Genomic DNA, 19,362 nt, shown 5'->3' on the forward strand with positions numbered 1-19,362 from the left:
TGTGTGAACACACAAACATACACACACACATACACATGAGCATAGGAAGATGGCGGAGTGTCTTGCCTACAGTTTAACATCTACATGTGGGGGCTGGAGAGATGGCTCAGTGGTTAAGAGCATTGCTTGCTCTTCCAAAGGTCCTGAGTTCAATTCCCAGCAACCACATGGTGGCTCACAACCATCTGTAATGAGGTCTGGTGCCCTCTTCTGGCCTGCAGGCATACACACAGATAGAATATTGTATACATAATAGATAAATAAATATTAAAAACAAAACAAAAAAAAACTGTTGAAATAGGAGCGGCTGGGCTGCGTCCCCAGCACCCGGCCGCCCACATGGCTAGCTCTAGATTATGCCCCGAAATAATTACACGGAAACTGTATTCTTTTAAACACCGCTTGGTCCATTATATCTAGCCTTTTCTCGGCTAACTCTCGCACCTGGACTAGCCCATTTCTTATAATCTGTAGCCCACGAGCTGGTTTACCAGGAATGATCTTAACCTGTGTCTGCCTGGAGTGGGAGAATCATGGTGACTCACTGACTCAGCTTCTTTCTCCCAGAATTCTGTTCTGTTTACTCTGCCTACCTATGTTTTAACCTATGAGGGCCAGCCAAGCAGTTTCTTTATTTTTTAACCAATGACCTTCCTCCATCAAAAAACCATTTACATGTGTCTGACATTGGCCAAATGACACAGTAGTCTAACGGGCGATGGCCTGTTGGTTTCTCAGGTGTATGCTGTATGAAACATGCCCACCTCTGTGTGGTATCATGGTGTCGTAAACTCAGAGGCTTTGGAGCCAGCCACACTGTTCTTTATTAGCTGTGTGACCTTCTGTTTACTGCCCTTCTCTGAGCCTTGGTGTCTTTTGTTAGACAGCAGGAGCATGAACGGCTCATTTGTGCAAGATGGGGAACAAAAGGGGCCAGGCCTACTAGCGGTACTCTGGCCCACGCCGCTGTAGACCCAGGTCACGGTTTCTTTGCACACATTTTCCTGAACGTGTTGCTCACCAAATTACGCTTGACCCAGGTTGCAAATGTCTAGATTGAGTTCTGTAAATGGATTTATACCTGCAGTGCATTTTGGGTAACAAGGTTTACGCTAGAGGGAAAGAGAGCTGTTTCTTATTTTTTATTTTTTGCCTGTCTTCTTGCGGGTAGGTCAATGACCTGTGTGAAATGCATATTGACACAGTTCTGAAGGAGATAGCCAAGACGTTGCTGATCTCCTTGTCGGACAGTGGGGCTACCAGAGTAGAAGATATGCTGACCCTCAATGAGGTATGCATTCATTATAGCAAAGTGTTGAGTCACTGGCCTGACACATAAATTCACAGTCTAAACGTGTGCACACCTAAGTCGTTTTTTCTTTCCTTCCTCCTTTCTCTTTTTCCTCTTCCCCTTCCTTCTTCTTCCTCCTTGTTTTTGTGGGACATATCCTAAGCATCAAAGACTTAATGCGACTCTAGCTGCTCAGTCCAGGGCCATACCTAGCTATGACTTTAAACTGAAGGCCTTGGACTAATGCTGGGGCCCTTGGGACCCTGTCAGTGTTCCATGGCTCCTCCCTCTCAGTCATCCATCTGCCTCCCTTCATGCTTCCCCTCCCCTCCTCTTCCCTGTCTTCTGACTGCGTCTCACTACGTAGCTCTGGCTGGCCTGGAACTCCCTGTTTAGACCAGGCTGGCCTTGAACTCACAGAAATTCACCTGCCTCTTGACCACCTGGGATATTAAGGACCTGGGCTGCCATGAGTAGCTGCCGTTTTTCTTATGGTTTGGTTACACATGTTTTCTGTTAAAGTCACTGAGGAACCTGGGACATCTCCCCTTACCACACTCCATTTCCCAAGTCCGTTTGGTCTTAAAGCCAAGCTAGGCTTTGCCAGAATTTCTTGGATCACTTCTTTTCCTGTACCCCACCTGTTTCTTAGGTCAGGCCTTTAAAGCTTAGCTTCACACTGTGGCCTGGCTCCTTCCCGGCTTCCATATCTGGCCATCATACCCAATCATATTGCCACTGTGTCTGATGATGCCGCTTTCCTTCAATGGGAGTGGCGTCCAGTCATTCCAGCGTAAGATCTAAAAAGTTGTTGGAATTTTAAAAAGAGTGTGGGACTTTTTTTTTTTATTTTTTTATTTTTTTAAATTTATTTATTTATTAAGGATTTCTGCCTCGTCCCCGCAACCGCTTCCCATTTCCCTCCCCCTCCCCCGATCAAGTCCCCCTCCCTCATCTGCTCGAAGAGCAATCAGGGTTCCCTGACCTGTGGGAAGCCCAAGGACTGCCCACCTCTATCCAGGTCTCGTAAGGTGAGCATCCAAACTGCCTAGGCTCCCACAAAGCCAGTACGTGCAGTAGGATCAAAAACCCTACAATTGCAGTGGGTTTTTGATCCTACTGCACGTACTGGTTTTGTGGGAGTGTGGGACTTTTAAAAGCTGAACTGTGCCGAGCAGTGGTGGTGCACGCCTTTAATCCCAGCACTCGGGAGGCAGAGGCAGGTGGATCTCTATGAGTTCGAGACCAGCCTGGTCTACAGAGCTAGTTCCAGGACAGGCTCCAAAGCCACAGAGAAACCCTGTCTCAAAAAAAACAAAAAAAAACAAAAAAAACCCAATAAATAAATAAATAAAAATAAAAATAAAAAAATAAAAGCTGAACTGTGTTTTATATTATGACGACATGATACCTTGGGAACAAACAAGAAAGGAAAGGTTATGATTTACCGATGGTGTGGTTGTGTGTCAAAGCTGGCAAGGGGTAAATAATTGTGCCGGTTAGTTTTTGTTAACTTGTTACAAGGTTAGCTATATCTGGAAAGAGGGCATCTTAACTGAGTAATTGCCTCCATCAGATTAGCCTATTGTGTGCCTATAGGGACATTTTCTTGATTCATGATTGATATGGAAGGACACAGCACACTGTGGGTGATGCCCTGGGTTCTATAAGAAAGCAAGCTGAACAAACCATGGGAAACAAGCCAACAAGCAGCCTCTCCTCCTGATCTTAGCTTCAATTCCTGCCTCCAGTTCTTGCCCTGACTCCCTCAGTGATGGGTCGTGGTGGGAAATGTAAGCCAATACATACCCCCAGGTTGGTTTGGGTCAGTCTTTTTATCGCAGCAATAAGACTATATCTATCTCATAAGACCATACCTGTCTGTCTCTTCTTGCAGTTCTGGGGATAGACCCCAGGACCATGCTAGGCAAGTGCCCTACCACTGACTGCCTCTGGAGACTTTCAGGTGGAATTAATCATAGCTGTAGAGATTAAAGTCATAATAACTCTGTGGTGTCTTCAAGGTGTCTGAACATTAATGGTGATTTATCTGTTTAATAGACATACACAAAAGAATGGACTGATATTCTAAACCACAAGAGCAGGCACGTGGAGGAAGCTGTGAAAGAGCTTATATCAATATTTGAGCAAATCTACGAAGTTAAATACACCGGGAAACAAGCTAAGCCTGTGTCAGGTAATTCCACTGGGAAATGTATGAGTCCCAAGAGCTGTGGATAGATCCCCCCACGGGTACCTCCTGCTAGGGAGAGAGTAAGGCTTCAGCTTCCCTCAGGGAGACCAGATGTCCAGGATAATCCACACTGTTGGCACAAACATCTTAGACCCCATGAATTCCTGGTGGCACTTAGGGAAGAATGGGGTCCTTGAAATCCTAGTTTTAGGATGCCAGCCATTAGCCTTCCTATAGAGAGACCTCTCAGTCCTGGTACGTGGTTATTTCTCTCTCTCTCTCTCTCTCTCTCTCTCTCTCTCTCTCTGCCTCTCTCTATCCTTCCCTCTCTCCCCCTCTGTGCATTCTAATGTCACTTTGACCATTTGTCTCGTTTTACTTTTTTTTTGAACACCTAAGAGCAAAAGCTTTAGTTTTCTCGACTCTGAAAATTCTAATTTGACAAGACTGTGTTTTAAGATATCCCCACCTACCCCAGCCCTTTCTGCAGAATCAGCTGTGTGTTCCCACTTAGGAATGCCTCAGGGGTTCAGGGCAGAACTAAATGCTCTCTTAGGTCAGAGCAGTGGCAGCAAGTACCACGCCACAGTATGTATCCCTCCCACCCTTGATTCAAGGACAGATGGCCTGAGGAGCTTCACGTCCTTTTGTTTTTAAAGATTTCTTTATTTTTTTTTACATACATGTGTCTTGGTGCGTGTGTGTCATGTATGTGATGGCATCGGATCCCCTGGAGCCTGAGTTATAGGTGATGGTGGGCTGCCTGTCATGGAAACTGAACTCAGGTCCTCTGGAAGAGCAGCAAATTCTCCTGAGGGCCAAGCCCTCTCTCAGCCCTGAGCTGTCCGTCTGAAACTTCCAACTCTGTTTTAGGGTGCTGAGGTTGTCTTGCTGGGGATGAGAGATTTCCTCATCTTACCAAATAATTGTGTGTGTGTGTGTGTGTGTTTCCTGTTATACAAATGTTTTAGAATTTCTAATTTTGCTGAAAGAACCCAAGGCCCCAATGATTCCGGTAATTCCCTGTTCGTAAGCCTAAGTCACAAGCTGCCAAATCTGAACCTTTTTTTATGAGGGCTGTGTGACTAACTTCCCTACGGGGATTCTGCATGTTCTGCTTCTGGATTGCTGTTTAAGAACATGGTTTTAGAAAAGAAAAAAAAAAAAAAAGAACATGGTTTTAGGTTTGCTGAGATTGCCCTGTCATTGGATAAATTTGCAATGGAAGATTGGTTTAGTTAAAACAATTTTTTTTTTTTTTTTGAGCTCTATGTAAGAACTGACTGGGCAGAAGTTTGTAGTTGGTGGTTTGGCTTTTTACTCTCAGAAGGTTTTGTCCTTGTCAGTCAGACACCCTGGGTGCCCAAGCGCCTGCTCTTCCCAGCATCCTCTGCTCAGGGCTACAGTACAAGGCTGGTTTCTAGGCCTCTGACTAGACTCGAGGTGTGCTGCCAATGCAATGCTGAGGGGCTCTGCCTAGTGGAGGTCAGAGGTCAGCTATGTTAACTAAGTGCCAAGGCGCCTCAAGGGGAGCAGGCATTTTTTCAGTGAGATGGAAACATTCCAGTCAGAGGTCCCATTGAAGTGGTATTATGAGAAAGGAGGGACAGAAGGAAGGACCTCCAGACAGAGTGAGCCACTGACTGGATGCACCAGGCCCATGAGTTTGTCTTTGTAATGAGTTCCCTGGTGTTCTCTATAAGGGGTGAGGCTGCTCGAGAGCAATGCCAGGAGACATCTTTTGATCGATACACAGTGCTGGTGGACGCTACTGACTTCTAGGCCGGGATGCTGGAAACATCTTCCAGAATGGCCCTAGTAGCAAAGGATTGTGGGCCAAGAGTGTCCACATGCTAGCCCAGAAGCCCTGATCTACGGAGCACTTACACAGCGTGGCTGGTTTCCCCTTAGCTTCCCACTTAGCTAGTTCATGTCGGAAGTGTCCAAAGCAGGGTGAGCTTATTCCGTTAGAGTACTCAGGTGTCAATGAGTGACTCAGGTAGATGGGATGTGCAGCTAACTGTCTTACATTCTTCCGTACTCGTTGTGTGTGTGTGTGTGTGTGTGTGTGTGTGTGTGTGTGTGTGTGCTGGTGCCCACGTGGAGGTCAACGGTCAGTCTCTGATGACTTTCCCCAGGATGCTGTCTACCTGGTTTAAATTTTCTAAAATTACATATATTTTGTGTGGGGGACAGGGGGTAACGTGTGACAGTCTGTTTTCTGTTTCTGCTGGGTGGACTCCAGGAATAGAACTCAGGTCATCAGGCTGCCAACAAGCACCTGTGCCCACTGAGACACCTCACCAGCCCACACCTGGGATTTAAATTTTTTTTTAATTTTTTTTAATTTTAATTTTTGGTAGCATCTCTTAGTGGCCCAGAATTCATCAATATGGCCAGATCAGCTGGCCAGTAAGCCCCAGGTATCCCCCTTTCTGTGTCTCTTCAATATTGGGCTTGCAAGCATATCACCATTCTCAGCTTTTTATGTGGATGCATAAACCAGATTCAGGTCCTCCCCACCGTTTTGTTTTATTTTGTTGTTTTTTTTCCCTCTGAATTCTAAATACAAAGATGGAGTATATTGATGGAATATTTTTTTAGTTGAATAATGTGTCTTTTGAGATGGCTATTTTAAATTGAATTCCTAGTAGAAGGAATATAAAAGAAACCTTAAATAACATTTTTTTCTGAGAACTTTTTTAAAAATAAAATTTATTTTAAAAAGGAGCTTCTTGGGAAGTTAAGAGCACTGGCTGCTCTTACAGAGGACCCAGGTCCTGTTCCCAGGACTCACACTGCAGCTCACAATGGTCTGTTAATCCAGTACCAGGGTTTCAGCACCCCCTTCTGGCATCCACAGGTACTGCACACATATAGTGCATGTACAATCCCACAGGCAAACCACCTATACACATAAAATAAAAATGAAGAAAAAAGCCAAAGAAAAGAGCTTTCAAATAAGGATTAAGGCTTGATCACATAGGATAAGTGCAACCCTAGACATTCAAGTGTTACTTTTTTTTTTGTCTTCTATGTCCAGAGCAAAGGAAGCGCGTTGTTTTTGGAAGTGAGACAGAAGAGGGCGATAGCCTTGACTATGAGCCTGAGGCAAAGGAAGTTGACACCAATGACAAAGAAGATGAATTTAAAAAGGTTTTTATTGTGGGGTTTGTGTGTTAGTGACTCAGTGAGATTGTAGACCGAGGGAAGAGAGACTCATGTGTCTCCTCTGCCTATCCCCCACACCAGGCACTGAGAAACCTCACACTCAAGTTTCTGTATGCATTATCGAATTTTGAGCAAGCCTGGATTTTTCAAACACACTGTTTCTTTTTCTTTCTTTGCAATTCTGCTTTTGGGTCTGCCCTCACGTGGCTTGCTAGGCTGTTTCTGCAAGCACTCTTTCTTCATGCATTAACAAATACGTGTTACGCATTTGTCTAAAGAAACCCAGGCAAACAATGTAGGCTGGAATTTATTCCTCCGGTGTTACTGAAATTGTACGGCTTATTCTTTCTCACGTGTCACTTTCAATATTGAGCCGTTACTTTGGGGACATTAGGAGTTCATTTCTGGGATTAAATGTAACATGATTTCTTATTACAGGAATGTAAGGAGGTCTATGCGTTCTTCTCTCATCAATTACTGGACAGTCTACAAAAAGCGACGCGCTTATCTTTGGACACAATGAAACGGAGAATATTTGTTGGAAGGCGAGTTGAAAATGTGCTAAATATGTCTGATAAGCTGCCTGTAACAATATAATTCAGTAGTATCTCTTATTATTTATCTGTTGGTTTATTTTTGAGAAAGGGTCTTTAGTATCCAAACTATGTAGCTTTTTCTAAATGAACAGAACTGATAGTATATACACCTATATTATTATTAACATACATATATTACATACATAACATACATATATTATTATTAACGCCGTGGGCAAACAGACAGTAGCATGGAGAGTGATCTGAGCAGTTCAGGCTCCAGCACCAAAGACAGCATGTTAGGGGCTGGGAGGAAAAATCCAGACCCGTATGGCAGAAGGGTGGAGGGGTGGGGGAGTGGAGGAGGGTGGGTGGGTGTCGGGTAGCTGGCTGTGGGCAGGTGTTTCTTCTGAGAGGTCTCTGAGGATGGGGGCTGTTTCTCAGCCTGAGTCTGCAGCCAGCAGGAGGCAGGGAAGCCGGTGGGGAGCAGGCTGTGTGGCTCCCTCTCGAGGCTTTGGTTTCTGGAACAGGTTGGAGATGGTGATGTTCTTCTCTGATGCCTTTTGACTGAGCAGCTCTCAGTCAAAAATGAAAAATGCAGACTTCCCATTCTCTGCAATGGGAAAAAGTGAGGAGCTTTTCCTGGTTCTCAGGTTGCGTCATTTGTGTCCTGACCCCTCCTGTTTTCCTGGGTCTCACAGGGAGACTGAGTTAGTGCCCTCTGAGTGGTTAGAAGGAGCTCTCTGTGTGCTTTGGGGCTTTCTCTTTGTGTCTTTATCTTCCTTTCGGTCCCCACTCCCCTCTGGTGCCCATACACAGACGGGTGTTTTGTCCCAGTGACAGCATTTCTTACATTCAGAAGGAGAAAGAGAATGGGAAGTCTGCATTTTTATTTTATTTTTCAAATAATCCTGTCTAAAAGGCCGCTTGTCAGACTAATTCTCACTCTGTCTGTGGGCCCGTGTGTCTGTCTATCCATGAGTGGCATTGTTTAAAAAGCAGTTTCTGGAAGGTTTTGACTGGGAAACAAGGTAATAACAAATTCAAGAGACAAGTGGAAACAATACAGTTGTTAATAAACTGTTCTGTGGAAAGGGGCACCAGCATAGTGAAAATACAAAAATGGGTTGGCGTGCTGATTTGGCCTGAGATGATGGTTTTTAAAGCCCCCGATTGTAAAGTTTCCTGTCCTTTCTCCCTACAGGCCAGGACTTGTCCCTGTTCCAAATTCACCATCCTTTTATTCAGGATATCGAACCTTAGCCTATGAACAGCTTTTGGCTTGGGACTGCCCCTTTTCTTAGGGTGGGCTCTGTTACAGAATACCTGCAATTGTCCAGCTCTCCAGCTGCCAGCTGGAGGAGTGGTCTAGGGCCTCCAGCTTCCCTGCAGCTGGGAAGAACTTCAGCACACCTCATACTGAAAATGGACCATCACTATCTATTTCCCCCATGTCTAATCATGTAGGAGTATCTATTAAAAAGTGCGTGAGCCTGGGTCTGGCGGCACAAGCTCATAATCTCAGGTACTTAGGAAGTTAAGGCAGGAGAATCACAGGTTCAAGGGCAGCCCTGGGCAACTTAGTGAAACCCTGCCTCAAAGTAAAAAGATTATGAAGTTCCGTAGTAGAGTATTTTCCTAGCACACACAAAGGCCTCATTTTAACCCCAGTAATATAAAAAGAAATCATAAATAAATAAATACCATAACATAAAGTATGGCCTTTGTTGGTGTTAGCTTCCACTGTTAGAAGCAGCCGCAGACAGACTCAACAGTTGCAGTGAGGGTTATTGAGGGGGAGGAGACACAGACACAGAGAAAATGATCCCCGTAAAGCCGGGGGGGGGGGGGGGGGGGGGGGGGGGGGACTCCGGAAGTGACAGAACCAGTCTTCTCCAGAGGGCTAGGGCTTTAAAAACTTTTGAAGGCTTTTCCTCCCCTACTTGAGGGCCAGTCAGTTTGAAGACAGCTGGGCCCAGAACTGCAGTGTGACTGTCCCATCCAGCCTGGGCCTTGTTGGGCCAGTCCGTCAGCAACTGGCCTGCTGGTGGGAGGCAAAAGCCTACAAGGCCTTTGTTCCAAGCTGCCAGGCTTTTGTCTCAAGTCAGGAGGGTGAGGAGGACTCCGGCTGTCTTGGAAATTCACCACCTTTATTGTCTAGCCACGGCCCCGAGACTACCTGGGAGTCAGCCTGTCTTAGTCTCTCAGAAGAATGCCATTTAGTGACATTGTGTGATCAGTCATTAGTGAGAGGAAGCAACACTCAAACCCTAGGAGATGTATGTGTGATTAATATTCTACTTCTGAGAATATCAAATTTATGCTTTTTTTTAATTCTGTGCAGTTTGTGGTTCTATGATAAATAGCATTCTTTTGGTATAATTTGGTATTTTAAAAGTTCAGTACCCTTTTATTGATTTCATCACAATTTCAAACATGTAAACAATGTACATTGATCATGTCTACCTCCCAACCCCCTCTTCCCACCCTCCCCAGGAACTTCCAACACTCCCCCCTTCCTGCCTTCATATTCTCTTTCGCTTGTTGGTTACCCCATGAGTCTTTTTGTTTTGTTTTTCAAGACAGAGTTTCTTTGTGTAGCTCTGGCTGTCCTGGAACTCACTCTGTAGACCAGGCTGGCCTTGAACTCATAGAGATCTGCCAGCCTCTGCCTCTCGAGGGCTGGAATTAAAGGCCATCACTGCCCAACATAGCCCGTGAGTCTTGTCAGTGCTAACTATGGGATGCTGACTGCCGTGGCCGGCTTGATCTCATGCAGGTATGGCACAGACAGCCACAGGCGTGGAGAGTTAATGTGCCGTAGTCACCTCACATCCAGGACAAAGCATTTCCCAGCATTCCCCACGCCCCCAGCCCTTACATTCTTTCTGCCCCCTCTTCTTGATGTTCGGTCTGGGAGTGGGTAGTGGCGTTTGCTTTTCCAGGATTAGAGATGGTTTTTATTTTTAGGATGGAAACACACAGAGTTAGAAACAGAAATCCAGGCTAACATTCACTGTCTGTTCATTGTAGCCAAGGGCGGAAACGGTCAGAGGATATCATATCCTTTATAAAAACCGAAGTGCACCTTGCAATTCCTAATGTGGTAAGTCTTATTTTTGGTGTATTTTAAAAACACAGTAGTGGGTGAGTGTTTAGAGTGTGAGGCTTTGGGTCTCCAGCATTGCAAAAGTAAGTAAATAAATAAAATTAAAATATAACTCTGTATGAAAACTGGACACTTAGAGTAAGACCTTAGTTCTGTGTGTTTTTATTTTAATCTAATTTAAAAGTTTATTTTTAACTTTTATTTGTGTGTGTGTATGTGTACACGTGAGTGCAGTACCCATGGGTGCCAGAAGAGGGTGTCAGCTCCTCTGAAATTGGACCTGAAGGTGGTGTGAGCCACCCAGCATGGGTTCTGGGAACTGAGCGTGGGGCCTATGAAAGAGGTACACTTTCTTAGTCCCTGAGCCTGTAACTAGTCTTGAATAAGAATAGAAAAATGTCACCATTTACATCTATTATTAAAACCTTTGAGCCGAGGTGTAGCTGAGGGGTAGAATATTTGCTTCGTGTATAGAGGGGCACTGGGTTTGATCCCTAGCATGTACACATACACCCTGCTTCTAAATGCTCATGGTGGGTTCCAAGCTGTTGTAGGCGTGAAGGTCTAGTCTGCCATCGATTAGCAAACAGGAATCACCCTACTGTTTTCTTTAGACATAAAATAAAGCACCATAGCCGCTACAGTCCCTGTCCCAAACCCAGCATCATGAGGCACCTTGTTGAATATCGTAGGGCGGAGTGAGAGGAACCTGCATACATAGTATCGTGATGCTCCTGCGGTTCCCAGCGGCAGCTCAGCTGCTGCCTGTTGCCTGAGACTCCAAGCCACACAGTAGACTTGGTGCCATCAGGAACAGCCTGTGACCCTCCTGACACCACATCCCCTAGTCTGACTTCCTAGAGGAGAGCTTTGTAGTTGACACATTTCAAAGACTCAGAAGGAGTCGCAGTGCTCCAGCTCGTTCTGTGATTGTAGTCCACTGGTGTGGACTCCTTGACCTGTGGCCAGCGGTGGGTAAAACTGGGAAGTCTCCAGGGGGCCGGCTGTTGGCAGCACCTCCTGGCACAACCCTTAGCAAAAAGCAGCCGGCCGTAGGCTCTGACTGCACATGGGAGTTGGATGGCTAGACTCGGGTGGGTTGGGGAGGCCGCCTGCGCTGGGAGGATTGCACATGGGCTGCTCCCCTACCTACCCCCCAGGTGATGGTTCCTAGCCTGGATGACATTCAGCAAGCCATCAACCGCATGATCCAGTTTACCCTGGAGGTCAGCCGAGGAGTGGCACACTGGGGCCAGCAGCAGGTCAGAAAAATCAAGTCCATTCCCAACAGCACCTCTCGCACCGCCACCGACCAAAACCACCCAAGCACAGGGAAATTGCTGAAGAAGGAAGAGAGTACGGAAACCAAAACACCCCGGTAACCCAACATGTGTGTGCCTGTGAGTGCAGATGCTCACGGAGGCCACAAGAGGGCACTGGATGCCCTGGAGCTGGAGTGGTCACCGCCTGATGTGCTTGCTGAGAACTGAACTTGGGACCTTTGCAAGAGCAGCAATTGCTCTTAATCACTGAGCCATCTCCAGTCCCCACATATATGTGTGTGCATATGTGTGTGTGTTTGTGTGTGTGTATATATATAAATTATGATTGTAATATATGTATGATTGATATCACACACACACACATACACACACACACACACACACACACACGCAATCATTTCTAGCTTTGGCCCCAGGTGAACAAAGGTTTGTAGTTTCTTCCCTGTTCTGTAGTAATTGTGGAAGGAACTTCAGCACTGACTCCCCTTTCAGCAGCCTGGGTGCTCTCATAACATTCTGGGCCTTTCACCGCTGCAGTATTGGTGATAGCCCCCAAACTGCTAACAGATGTCTCGAAACATGAAGGAATAAGCAGATGTGCTCTTAATGGTTTTATATCTGTGCACCCTAGGTGTGCCTGGTAACCACTGAGATCAGAAAAGGGCAGGGTTCCCTGGGACTGGAGTTATAAACAGTCACAAACCACCACGTGGATGCTAGGAACAGAACCCAGCTTGCTCTAAACTGCTACGCCGTCTCTCGAGCCTCAGCTGTGGTCTTCTATGCAGCTAAGTTCTCAGTCATACGAACCGCTGAGCTACCAAGGCATACCACAGCACCAGTCAGCTAGCCGATCAAGTTAGCCCAGCACCTTGTGTTTTATTTTGCACAAATCTAATTCAGTAACAGAACAAATGGGAACACAGGCAACTCGGTAAACACCATAGTTCTAGTCAACCGTGCAGTTGAGCAGGAACACAGCCCCTTAATCCCATGGTATGCCGTTGCAAGGGAGAAACTGGGAGCCTTTAATTTCACAGGAAGGCTCATGCTTTTTACTCGTCAAAGACTGCTTTTCTTTTTTTCAAAGTGCTACATGGGCCAATCAAAGGCCAATAGCCAGTCCTGGTGGCACACACCCATCATTTCAGCACTCATAAGGGAGGTAGCTATAAGAGGGTCAGAAGTCAAGGACCTCATCAGCTACGCAGCAAGTTCAAGACCAGCCTGGGCTAGTATGAAATCCTGTCTCAGAAAGAAAGCCAGGGTAGGGTAGGGAGCAGTGAGATGACTCAGCAAGTAGAGGGGCTTGCTGCCCAGCCTGACAGTCCATGGTCAAGCTCCAGAGTCCACATGGTAGAAGGAGAGAACTGACTCCCACAAGTCGACCACTGACCTCCATGGTATGGCGTACCTGGGAAGACACACACACACACACACTAGGGGCTGGTGAGATGGCTCAGTGGGTGAAAGTGCTTGCTACCATGTTTGACAGCCTGATCTCTATTCTTGGAAACTACTTAGTGGAAAGAGAGAACTGACCTTTGATGTTATCATCTTGACTTCCAAATAAATAAATTATATATGTAACCAAACCACACACACACACACACACACATTTTTTTTTAAAAAAAGCCCCCCCCCCCCCGTCCATATTACAGTTGATAGTATCTTCGAGCTAAACATAGATACTATCTACTATCTACATTGAACATCTGCTTTCAGGGTCGTTTGAAGAAACCATCCCTGCTAGGAAACTGAAGAACTTTTACCCTGGGGTGGCGGAGCACAAAGACATCTCCAAGCTGGTCCTCCTCCTGTCTTCCTCCATGAATTCTCTCCGGAAGGCAGCCAATGAGGCCCTGCAGGACTTTCAGAAGTACAAGACTCTGTGGACCGAGGACCGGGATGTGAAAGTCAAGGTGTGTTTCTACTGATTGTGGGTGTTTGTGTTTGTTTACCTTTGACCCTTGAGGGGTGTGTTTGTATGTGTGTGTATGTGTGTGTGTGTGTGTAGATGGAGTAGGGGTGGAATGAAGCTATTGGGGATGAGAGGACTCCGAACACAGGGCAAGAACCCAGCAGGAACTCCAAGCATTTAGCTCTTGTCTCAATGATGCCCTGTGGCAGTTGACAGCAGTGAGGCTCTGGCAGGACCAGGCAGCATATACCTACTCCCTCATAAAGTCCCAGTGACAAAGTGCATTTCGCTCCAGAGTTCCCGTTGGGGAACAAATGAGTTTATGTCCTCATGGAGCATGAGCAACCCTACAATAGCTGCACTGTGAGAGGCCGTACCAGCACAGGTGATCCCTTCCTCATGGGCTATGCACATGAAGCCACCTTCCTTTAGGCCTTTCCAACATGTTCTCTGTGTCCCAAGAGACCCTCAATGTCATGGGCAGTTTGGGCAGACTTGAATCCAGTTGGGCGGGAAGAGTAGCTAGATACACGGTGAGGGTTCTGGGAGGGAAGGCCAGCAGTCCACCAGCCCAACTGTGAGGATGTGTCACAGCCTAGCCCAGGTGGCACACAGAGGATAGCCATGCACGGTAGAGACACAGCAAGGCTACTGAACCCAGACTCGCCAGTCCCAGTGTCCTGCGTCACCCCTTCAGGCCGACTTGTATCCTGGGGCCTACCAGGATAGCCACTGGCTCACAGCATGGGCAAGTGGACAAGTGTGTCAGCCACTGTTAGGACCCTCCCAGGACGAGGGGAAGGCAATGCGGCACAGGCAGTATCCATGTGCACATACATGACTGGATGGCCCTGTGACTTGGACCACCCCGTCGGGATGTATGTTGCCATGTCAGGGAGCAGAGAGCTGAACTATAATGGAACTAAGGAAGGGTGTATAGTGCTCCCTGCTGTGCTCAGGTGTGCCTTTGGGTGTGAATCCACTGAACCAGTTCCGTGGGCTCAGATGAACACTGCTTCCTTGCAGAGAGCCTTAGGGTTCCATCTCCCTGTAGGGAATCCCACTATAGAGAAAGTGCAGTTCTCCATCTTAACTGTTAAAGCTGTGTGTGTGTTAGACCCCCAAGGACCAAAGGAAGTTGTAACTGTTGCCTTACCCGACAGGAGTTTTTAGCCAACAACCCGTCCCTGACTGAAATCAGATCGGAAATTCTCCACTACGCCACGTTTGAACAGGAGATTGACGAGCTGAAGCCCATTATTGTTGTGGGAGCCCTTGAACTGCACACGGGTAATGCCAATAGTGTTACTGGCTGGTCACGCATGGGGGCGGGCTCAAGGGGACACTGAGACGGATTGTTGGGAGTGAGGAGTTATTAACAGACAGACAACAGCATGGTAGGGCCTGGGAGGAGGGAATCAGGGCCCATGGTCCCCTATCTTTAGCTCTCTGAGAATGGGGGAGGTTTCATAGCACAGGCCCCAGCCAGGCTCTCTGATTCCAAGGCAGGAGGTAGGGAAAGGGTGGGGAACAGGACGCATGGCCGTTGGTAGCTGCTTTGACACAAACTCACCTCTGTAGGTGAGAAACCTGGGCACCTGGAAATCTGGTAGCTAGGGACTCACAAATGACGTCTTGCTGGCATCTGTAAGGGGGCAGGGCTGCTACAGGGGGTGTGGCCAGACTGGAGTCTAAGAGTTATACAAAGTAGTATCTTATTTTTGCAAGGCAAAAATACTTTGCTTTGTTTGGAAGGGACAGCAGGCTATGACCAATGAAATGGTGTTTGACTCAGCAAGCAGCTTTGGTATAGTAAAAGGCAAGTAGTTCTAGGCCACTCATATTCTTTTACACCCCCCCCCCCTTTTGTTTTGTTTTTTTCTAAGACAGAGTCTTATCTGAATATATAGATGACCCTGAACTCCGGATCTTCCTGCCTCTATCTCCTGAGTGCTGAGATGACAGACATAAGCCATCACACCCAATTTATGTTAAAATATAAAGCTATGGGGTTGGAGAGATGGCTCACTGGTTAAGGGGATATATTAGTCTTGCTGGGGACCCACGTTTGGTTCCCAAGGACCCATGTCAGGTGGCTCACCACTGTCTGTAACTCAAATCCAAAGCATCCAATGCTCTCTTTGGGCCTTTGTGGGAATGCCTCTCATGTGCACACGCCCCCTGCCCCCATACACATAGGCATAATTTTAATTTTAAAATAAGAAATCTTTAAAAAACTAAACTGAAAAATGTAAACCACAAAATCCACTATGCACTGGACCTTCAGAATGAATGGACTAGGGCCAAGGGACAATGTAGGAGGCCAAGGATGCACTTTCTCTCTGCTCCTCCTGTCTTCTTTCCTCTGGGTCTTCCGCTTTCCTGACTCTCAACTCTCCCTCTGCCCCTATCCCAACAAAAGGACTCTTCGGATCGGTTCTTATAGGTCTGTATTAGCTGGGATGGTCAGTCAGGGCAGAGTCATGTTGTCTAAATATTGTAACCACGTGGGTGAGACAGGAGTAGAAGAGAAGGCAAGCTAGGGCCACGGTTTGCTGGGAGAAACAGCAGATTTCATTCCCTTGAAAGGGGCTTCCCTAGAGGGAACCAGAGGGAATAAGCGGGGCCTGGTGGTAGGGTGTAGGGTGTTCAGAGCAGTGCATGGCTTCCCAGCAGCACTATTGTTTAGAGACTCCTGCACACACTGTCACGTCCTTTTCCCGCAGCCAGATTCGTAGGAGTGCTCTTTGAAATCTAGTAACTTTCCAACACGCTAGCAGGCTAGGCACGCTTCAGGTGACCAGCAGCCACCTGTGGTCAGTGAATACCGAAGGGAGCAGGATGGCTGAGGTGCGGAAGTCCACAGCACACACAGCAGACCGTTTCAGAGTTCTGTTTTCATCTTTCCTGTCCTCACCAGAGCCAATGAAGCTAGCCTTGTCAATCGAGGCCAAGGCCTGGAAGATGCTGCTCTGTCGCTATCTGAACGAAGAATATAAAAAGAAAATGTCAGACATGATAACATTTATCAACGAGTACTTGAAAAAGTTGTCCAGGCCCATCCGTGACTTGGACGATGTCAGATTCGCCATGGAAGCTCTGTCTTGCATTCGGGACAATGAAATTCAAATGGACATGACTTTGGGGCCCATTGAAGTAAGAAACGGTTGCATCTTCCTTTCTCAAAGTGCCTTTTAAAAATAGAAGCAAGCTTTAAAAGAGTGATTCTGTAATACATTTCTTCATCTAGTAGATGGGATAGTCTTTTCTGGTATTGATATCTTTGGGGGAATTCTAACGACTTTAACAACCACTTACAGAGGAATATTAGCATGCTTTATCAGGTTAGACAATGTTCAGTGTTTGATAGAGACACTAACATGTTATGGGAAGGTATCGACTGCACCCTCTCGTATTAATTCTGCTTTGTTAGGTGAGTTATCCAAATAGCTTTAGCTTCATAGATCCAATTGTTGGTCTTGCTTACATGCACACACGTGCCATAGGCGGGAGAACCAGGAGAGCCCGTGTAGACTCTGTACTCACCTGCCGGAGCTTAGATGAACAAAAGGGAATGTCAGGAAAAGCATTATATTCTTTTCCCATTACAGCAGTGGTGAATTACCAGACTGTAAATTCTCCGTGGCGTAAGACAAGCTTAATGGCTTCCAGGCGTTCCCATTTATTACCTGGTCCTAGAGCTTGTTGGGGATGTCATGGTTTCAGCTGTCACACATCTTTTTTATAGCTAACAGTGTTTAGAACATAAAGTCGTTTTGGCTTTAGTGATGAAGGGAACCACTCTGGTTTCCCATTCAGAAGGCATGCTCCCATGTAGCTTACAGTGTGGGGAGTTGGTCCTCGCACTGTTAGTTACGGCTCTGAGAATCCATCATGGCGGGGAAGCATGGCAGCGACCAGTAGGCATGGTGCCGGCTGAGAGCTCCCATCTTCAAATACAAGCACAAAGCAGGGAGAGCAAACTGGAAGGAGGGGAAAAGCTTGACGCTCTCAGATCCCTCCCCAGGGGACGTACTTCCCCCAGCAAGACTCTGTGTTCTAAACTTCTAAAGAGTGACACCAGTTGGGGACCAGGTATTTTAATCCCTGAGCCTGGGGCGTCCATGTCTCTCTTACACCACCCGAGTACCCAGTGCTGGCTGCTACTGTATGCTTTCTGAGCTCCTGGCTCAAACAGAGTTTCATTCTCTTTGGTAACTAATGGTTCACAGTTTTGCTACCTTAAAGATCTTAGTATTTGGGAATTTGGGATGCTGATGGCCACCTGTCCCTCACTATTTAATAAATTGTCATACACTTAGCTACTTCAGCCAATGTTCTTTGGTAAATCCAACTGCTAGTCCATCCCGTGACCCATTCTGGTCTCTGCTCTCCTGAGTCGTCACACAGGTCATTGAGCTCCACTCCTATAGAGTTAACCCCGTCTAATGTGTATGGGACACTGTCCCACAGGCCATCGATCTCCACTCCTATAGAGTTAACCCCGCCTATGTGTATGGGACACCATTCCACAGGTCATTGAGCTCCACTCCTATAGAGTTAACCCCGTCTATGTGTATGGGACACTGTCCCACAGGCCATCGATCTCCACTCCTATAGAGTTAACCCCGTCTATGTGTATGGGACACCGTCCCACAGGCCATTGAGCTCCATTCCTATAGAGTTAACCCCATCTATGTGTATGGGACACTGTCCCACAGGCATTACCCCAAGACCAAAGAGGAGAAGGGCAGGAAACAGCTCTGAGGATATTGTCTAAGATCGGGGTTCTCATTGTTCTGCCTCCATCTCCACCGGAATGGCCTAGGCAACAGTGAAGTGAGTGTTTCTGAGCCTGCGAATCCGAGTCAGTCAGCACTGTGGATGCTGATGAGACCCGAAAACCATCTCCACAGCGTTGATTTTGGGAACCATGCTAGTGGAATCCCCTATCCTCCATGAAGATGCAGCGTTTTCAAAATGTAGCCAAAGCTTCTGGCGCGTTCTTCCTCTGAGATGTTTCTGAACTCTGCCTCTGCCTTGCAGGAAGCCTACGGCATTTTAAACAGATTTGAAGTTGAAGTCACCAAAGAAGAGTCTGAGGGCGTTGATACCTTGAGATACTCATTCAACAAACTGCAGAGCAAAGCTGTAAGCACACACTTCATTCTGTCTCCCTGTTAAGTCGTGGCTTCCAGGAAAACACATTTGAACTTTTAAAATCTATCACTTATAATAATTTTATTGATATATAACTGCTTGCTAGAAGACTGGCCATTTTGAAATAGGCGATTCAGCAGGTTTTTTTTTTTTAAATTTTTAGTATAGACACAAAATTATATAAAAACCTTCATGACTTCTTTCTAGAACATATTCATTATCCCCCAGAGAAACCCTGTGCCTGTTAGCAGGCCTTCTCGTTCTCTGCCTCACCCTGGCCCGAGAGCTCTTTCCACGCCCATGGATTTATCTTGTCTGAATATTTAATGCAGATGGAATCCAGGGCTCTGTGGGCCTCTGTGAGGAGTCTTTAGCTGAGCTTCATTTTCAGGGTTCATGCACAGCACCCCAGGCATTTCCTTTTTTTTCAATTGGTAATGACATTAAGCATCCATTCCCGTGACCGTTTTATTGGCCATTTGTATATCACCAGAGATACATACATAGAAAGCTGCTGCTTGCTCTTTTTATTTTTAAATTGAATTTTCTTATTGCTAGGTTTTATGAGTGTTTTATTTATTCTGGGTTCCTTATCTCATATATGACTTGTAACTATTTTCTTCCTGCTTTTGTGGACAGTCTTTTTATTTTATTGATTGGTTGATTGATTGGTGATGCCGGGAACAATCATACTCAG

At 46.4% G+C, this 19,362-nt stretch overlaps 1 protein-coding gene across 2 annotated transcripts in view; it reads left to right on the plus strand.

Annotated features, from left to right (window-relative positions):
- The window catches only part of Dnah8 (dynein axonemal heavy chain 8), a 240,644-nt gene that overhangs the window by 60,080 nt on the left and 161,202 nt on the right, over positions 1-19,362 (plus strand). The window contains exons 17-27 of one of the 2 annotated variants that reach the window (XM_041634705.1): positions 1,172-1,291; positions 3,353-3,488; positions 6,529-6,641; positions 7,095-7,201; positions 9,383-9,385; positions 10,226-10,298; positions 11,462-11,657; positions 13,310-13,506; positions 14,669-14,795; positions 16,426-16,661; positions 18,552-18,656. In XM_041634705.1, coding sequence (XP_041490639.1) covers positions 1,172-1,291; positions 3,353-3,488; positions 6,529-6,641; positions 7,095-7,201; positions 9,383-9,385; positions 10,226-10,298; positions 11,462-11,657; positions 13,310-13,506; positions 14,669-14,795; positions 16,426-16,661; positions 18,552-18,656 — 1,413 coding nt within the window. The remainder of the gene's footprint in view (positions 1-1,171; positions 1,292-3,352; positions 3,489-6,528; positions 6,642-7,094; positions 7,202-9,382; positions 9,386-10,225; positions 10,299-11,461; positions 11,658-13,309; positions 13,507-14,668; positions 14,796-16,425; positions 16,662-18,551; positions 18,657-19,362) is intronic. The other variant, XM_041634704.1, reaches the window with a different exon arrangement.

This window comes from Microtus oregoni, unplaced genomic scaffold (genome assembly GCF_018167655.1).
Source record: "Microtus oregoni isolate MIOR12 unplaced genomic scaffold, Mior012 000046F_ref0000063, whole genome shotgun sequence".
NCBI classification, from domain to species: Eukaryota; Metazoa; Chordata; class Mammalia; order Rodentia; family Cricetidae; genus Microtus; species Microtus oregoni.